The sequence below is a fragment of the Dipodomys ordii genome, unplaced genomic scaffold, assembly GCF_000151885.1.
Source record: "Dipodomys ordii isolate 6190 unplaced genomic scaffold, Dord_2.0 Scaffold111, whole genome shotgun sequence".
NCBI classification, from domain to species: Eukaryota; Metazoa; Chordata; class Mammalia; order Rodentia; family Heteromyidae; genus Dipodomys; species Dipodomys ordii.
The window spans coordinates 3,798,859-3,805,514 of record NW_012267327.1 but is presented as its reverse complement, the minus strand read 5'-3'; the positions used below and the strand labels follow the sequence as shown (position 1 = coordinate 3,805,514).

Here is a 6,656-nt window from a genome sequence, read left to right as displayed (position 1 = left end):
AGTTATACTGACATCAAATATAGTGAAAGCAGGAAGTCACCCAGATCTTTATATTGTTTGTTGCAAAGTCACTTTACCATTAAAGGGAATAAAAATTCTCTTTTAAAGGCAGAGAAGAATTTGAATATGTGTCAGAAGAGAACAGAGGGTAGAGATTTGATTTGTCTTCTTAACTCTTGAGTGTCTACCAGAACCTATGGAGTGTCAACTGTGGTCAGTTGTGTTAGGCAGTGTGAGTTCTTATTGTTATTCTTGAACTATCCAGATAATAAGTTAGTATCTGCTCACCTTTGCTGATCCAATAGTTTTATTTTCTCTCTCAACCAAATGCACTTCTCCAGAATGTGTTACAGAAAGCTTTGGAAGATGTAGAAGCAAAGCGTAAGAATCTTAAAGAGAAACAGAGGTAAGACAAAAGATTTTCTCTATACCAGGACCCTCTGTTCTGCATTAAAACAAATTCTGATTTCTAAGTAGGCAGCGTTCATGGTCATGGTGATGGCTTCTCTTTTGGCTTGTAACATCTCATTATGTCAATCCTAGCAGAGTCGTGTTTCTCCAACTGAGATAAGGGATATCAGATGCTTATAAAGCATATAGTGGCAAGTGTACACATGGGTAGGATGCAAAGAGAAATGAGTTCAATGTTGGGCAGTTTAGGTGACAATATCTAGATGAAGTGATCTGCCCATAAGATCACCAAACAAATTCACTGTACTTTTTCATTTAAATCCTGAAGGGTTGGTTCCAGTTTCTTCCTGTATATGGTAGATTAAAGTTTAACATAGGAAATAATATTCCAAATAACTGTATTACTTACATCTAATTAAGTGACACTATGTTAGAAATGAACTATACAACTTGGGAGAGGAAGGGTGGGGTCAGGAGGGGAAAAAACGGGAAAAAATATGGGAGGGGTGACACTATTCAAAAAGAAATGTACTCAGGGCTGGGAAGGTGGCTCAGTAGTAGAGTGCTTGTCTTGCATGCATGAGGCTCTGGGTTCGATTCCTCAGTACCACATAAGCAGAAAAAGCCAGAAGTGGTGCTGTGACTCAAGTGGTAGAGCACTAGCCCTGAGCTGAAGGGCTGAGGTACAGTGCCCAGGCCCAGAGTTAAGGCCCCATGATGGACCAAAAAACAAAAAACAAAAAAGGAAATAAAAGAAATATACTCATTACCTGATTTACATAACTGTAACCCCTCTATACATCACCTTTACAATAAAAAATACCATTAAAAAATAAAAATAGCAAGACTCTGTTAACAAAAAAAATCCCAGATATTTACATATGAAGTTGATTTGTTTTTCAACTCACAAAATGCCAGACAAGTTAAACTGAAAATAATCACTGCTGCCCAGGAGAGACTTTGGAAATGGTGATATCTCTTGTTGAGAGAGTTTTTATAGGAGAGAATGATTAAATTTGGGTGCTTTGCTCAGTTCTCAGCCACCTCCTGTTTCTTCAGATCCTGCTAATGACTTTCAGTGGAAAGTCATTTAATACATAGTGTGGAAGGACAGAGTCAGAAAGACAGGAATTCATATCTATTGCCCTTGTAAACTTGCTTTATTGGTTTTATTTACCTCCAATTTTTGGGAAAGGTTAGAAAGAAAGCTAAAGAATATCTTTGGCTCATTTTAATCTATGTAGGACATTTATAAACTTGAGAACTTTCTGCAAGGTAGACATGACATCTAGTATTGGAAATACCTGAAAGTTTATAAGTGATAAATTTTCATAAAAATAACATGGTGATGTATGTACTGTATCAGACTACTTAATAGTTCAGAACTCTTGGTGTTTTCTGATTTATGTAAATTTAAATTGGCGGACTTGGCTTCTGAATCAATAAGAGCTTGTGTTTGACTGGTATAATTGTGTTTTTCTTTTTTACATTATATTAATGCAGAATACTCGGTTGGAAAGAGATATTATCTAATATATCCATATATACATATCAATCCTGGATATATCAATCCTTCAATGCTTATCTTCTGGGTTTAATAATTAGCAGTGTTAGACCTATTATTTTGATTCAATGAAAAGTTGTTTGTTTGTTTTTGTCAGTCATGGTGCTTGAACTCAGGGCCTGAACACTGTCCCTGAGCTCATTTTACTCAAGGGTAGCACTCTACCACTTCTTTTGGGGCGGGGGGAGTCCGGTCGTGGGGCTTGAACTCTGGGCCTGGACGCTGTCCCTCAGCTCTTCAGCTCAAGGCTAGCGCTCTACCACTTGAGCCACAGTGCCACTTCCAGCTTTTTTCTTTTTGCTTATGTGGTGCTGAGGAATCGAACCCAGGACCTCATGCATGCAAGGCAAGCACTCTCTACCACTGAGCCACCTTCCCAGCCCCACACTCTACCACTTTGAGCCACAAAGCTAAGTCTGGTTTTCTGGTGGTTAATTGGAAATAAGAGAGAGTCTCATGGATTTTCGTGCCTAAGCTGGCTCTGAACTGCGCAACTCAGATCTCATCCTTCTGAGTAGCTAGGATTACAGGCTTGAGCCACCAGTGCTCAACTCAATGAAAAGTTTAACTTTTGTTTTTTAAATATAACTCTAGAGAATTAAGAAAATCAAGAACACTCTCCCTGTTCTTTGGAGTAAACATAGAAAACCAAAGCCAAGCTGGAGTGTTCATTTACAGTAACAACCGTTTGATCAAAATGCATGAGAAAGTGGGCCCGCAGTTGAAACTGAAGTCCTTGTAAGTATAGTCTTTTTTTCTGACACACACATGGGAAGAGGGAGGCTGAAGTGAGATTCTGTCTGTGGGAAAGATGACTGGGTCATCATAATGAGAGCATGGACTGTCTCTACTCTTTCTGTCAAGGAATTAACAGGCTGAACTTATAGTATTAGTGAAGCTGTGTGCTTGCTCTAAGGAAAAAACACACTTTAAAAGGGGAACAGCTTTCAATTTCTTGAATTGCTTGCTATGTTTCCACTCTTTGTATCATCTGTTCAGGTTTTTACTATTTTACCAATTTAAAAATGAGAGAGAAGGGCTCTCATTTGTGAAGATATATCTGGTGCATCACAGTAAGGGCATTGGAGTAAGCGTTAGATCACTGGTTGATTTCTCTCAGAACAAGTTTATATAACCACACAAAATCCTATGTGTATTTTGCCACCACAAAAATGGGCCGAGTTTTCTCACAATCCTCTTGCTAATTAGGCTAACAGTCGGATACCTGCTATTATTCTCAGAGGTAATGAAAGCCTATGTTTTCTTAGTAGAAATCATTGCCACCCAGTGACCTCCCCAAAGAGAAATCTAGCCTGACAGATTAAATGGGAGACAAAAATATGATCTTGACCCACACCGTTAAGAACATCTAGCCAGTTTTTTGCAGTTTATTGCATTGCTAATGGAGTTTAAGCTAAAATTCCCCTGCCTCCCCCCACTTCCCTTTCCCACAAACCCCGATTCCCATGCAAAGTCATAGGTTTAGAAAAAGAGTTGTATTAACTGAATAATGATATGCTGATATGATTTTATATGATGGAACCAAACAACCAAGGATGACTTTATTTTGTTTATTTTTTGAATGGTATTGTTGTGTTTTATTTGAGTCTAGCAATTATTAATAGGTAAGGAAAGGCTCTCTCCATTTATAAAAAGATTAACAAGATGACTTTAGATTTATGATAATGAAACAAAATTATAAGATAATTTGCTCATTTTCACACAATCTAGATGAAATGAGTGAACTTATTTTCTGGAAAAAAGTTTTTCCAAATGGCAACTCTGTATGTTGTTTTTATTTTTCTTCAGCCAACATGTACACAATTTATGTATGTGTTTATTCCCTCAGACTTGGTGCAGGTGTGGTTGGAATTGTTAACATACCTTTGGAGATCATGGAACTATCCCATAATAAACAAGAATTTCTTAATGTTCAAGAATATGACCATCTACTAAGAGTCATGGGACAGTATTTGATCCAGTATTGTAAGGACACTGGAATGAGTGAGTATTCTGTGGTCATAGTAAGAAACTACCCTTTGTGATGTCTTTAAGCCGAAATGAGGAGAGTCCCTGCCTTAAAACCATAAGTAAGGTGCTGGATGTAGAACTAAGTGTTAAGAGCATTTACCCAGCCTGCACAAGGCTGTAGGTACAATCCTCAGCACCACAAAAGACAAAGGGAAAAAAGCATGAAAAATAAACAGAAAAGAAGGGAGACCATTTCAGAAGCATTTCCAGAATATCATTCAAAAATAAAGCAGGGGATCAGAAATTATAGGAAAAGAGCACAGAGCAGGAGCAGCAGAGAATGCCGTTCCAGATAGACTGAGAAACTCTCCAAAGATGCCTTGAGATGCCACTGTGTTGGAGCACACAGTCCCTCGTAGACCTCTAAGAGCACTTCTCTCATAATACCCTGGAGTAATTGTAGACAAACACTTAAACAGCAATATAGTAACATTGTCATTAATATATATATATATATATATATATATATATGTACACACACACACATATACATAAAATCACTTGTTGAATATGTTACTTCAAAAAAGATTTCAAAAGAAGAATAACTAAAATAAATATGTTTCTGGAAACCTAAAAGATAATTTGAGGTATGTGGGAAAATTGGATCTAGTTAGCTCACCTCACTTCCCTGAGAGACTTCAGTGACAAGATAGTGTGCTGAGTGTTAAATAAGCAGTTGTTTTTAAGTTATATGGACATAGGGTTTCATTTAGGCAAGCAGCTACATTAGACAAGCAACTACATACCTTTTCAATGATTTGCATTAAGTTGCAAAATTCATGCATATCAATGAAATGTTTCTTGCCAAAGGACAACTTAAATCTTATTCTTACTATGTTTGAGGTTGTCAATTTAGAGTGATTTCTCCTCATTTGGATCCATTCTCCTTGAACCTAAAATTTTCTTACCAGTGAGACAGAGGGAAGAGGTCAGGAAGGAACTCAGGGATAGAAACAAGAGGAGGATGAGGTTGAAGGACTGGGTTCTCTGCCCAAAATGGGTTTTCTGATCATGGTATAAAACCCACTCAGTGTGCTCTGTGGCCCAGCATCAATACCCACACCACATGGAGCCTGCAGGAAAGCAGACTTGCCTCCTCACAAGATCTTTGAGTGGTTGTTTCTGTACACATTCATGTTTGAAAAGCTGCTCTCTCATTTTATAAAGCATACTTTTTTGTACATGCAATTTCTTCCTTCCTCAGAGTCATGTTTCAAGTGATACTCAATATAGGAACCTTGATTGCCACGGTTAGCTAAAGATGTAGAAAACACAGAGTGGCATAACACATAATATTAGCTTAGTGAAATAGAAATCAGAATCTTCTCTCTGGATTTTATTTTTTATTTGAACAGGGTACTGGAGCGTGAATTCAGGGCCTCTCACTCTCTTGGCTCTTTCACTTGAGCAGGTACTCTACCACTGGAGCCACAGCTCCACTTTTGGCTTTTTGCTGGTTAATTGGAGATTAAAAGTCTCACAGACTTTTCCTTTCATTTCCTGGGCTAGCTTTCAACTGTGATCCTCAGATCATGAGAAGTAGTTAGGATTAAAGGCATAAGCTACCAGCACCTGGCTCTCTTTATGGATTTTAAATGCTAACATAGTACAAAAGGCAAAGATTAAGCACTTTAAAAGTATGCATTTCCCTCATCTTTTCATAGTCTCTTTGTAATCCTGTCCTTGTCATCCTCATCCCTACAATATGGAATTAAGTCCTTAGGAGGAGGAAAGCATTAACTGTAAAGAACTTAGAAACGACCTCCATATGGCACACTTGCAAGAGTCAAGGTGCTGTTTAGGGGTAGAGTTCTCTCATTCCCTCTTCCTAGGGGACTACATACCCCAAATTGTTTGACCACCCACTCTGGGGTGTCATTTGACAGTACCCTTACCAACTCTGTGTAACTCACTGTCCTTATCCTTTCTTATTTATTTATTTACTTATTTATTTATTTTGGGGGGGGGTGTTGTCCTGGTGCTTGAACTCAGGACCTGGGCACTGTCCCTGAGCTGCTGTTGCTTAAGGCTAGGTCTCTACCACTTAAACCATTGTGCCACTTCTGGCCTTTTCTAAATAGTGTATTGAAGATGAGAGTCTTATGGACTTTCCTGCCTAGGCTGGCTTTGAACCATGATCCACCACTGGCACCCAGCTTCCGCCTAATTTTTTTTGAGGGGGGGGTCAGTCATAGGGCTTGAACTCTGGGTCTGGGCACTGTCATTCAACTCTTCAGCTCAAGGCTAGTGCTCTACCACTTGAGCTACAACACCACTTTCAGTTTGCTGGTGGTTTATTGGAGTTAAGAGTCTCATGAACTTTCCTGCCCGGGCTGGCTTTGAACCATTAATCACAGATCTCAGTCTCCTGAGTAGCTAGGATTACAGGCGTGAGCCACCAGTGCCCGGCTTCTGCCTAATTTTTCAATATCTTCTCTAGTGATAGGGTTCAATATTAGTGTTATATTTGCACTTTTATTATTAACGGTTAATAGTATATTGTTTTCCTAATCCTCCAATTGTCTGCAAATTAATTTATCAATAGAAGCTAATCTCACAAAGATGTTCTCCTAGAAGGAAGGAGGGAATGAAACACAGATAGGGAGTATGTCTCTCAAACGTTCACCCCAAACTTCAAGATCAAACTGAA

General features: G+C 38.6%; 1 protein-coding gene across 1 annotated transcript in view; it reads left to right on the top strand.

The window, feature by feature from the left end:
* Positions 1-6,656, top strand: part of Morc1 (MORC family CW-type zinc finger 1) — a 157,051-nt gene that overhangs the window by 73,475 nt on the left and 76,920 nt on the right. Inside the window, exons 10-12 of the mRNA XM_013028509.1 lie at positions 342-406; positions 2,570-2,713; positions 3,825-3,979. Of these exons, the coding sequence (XP_012883963.1) occupies positions 342-406; positions 2,570-2,713; positions 3,825-3,979 (364 nt within the window). The remainder of the gene's footprint in view (positions 1-341; positions 407-2,569; positions 2,714-3,824; positions 3,980-6,656) is intronic.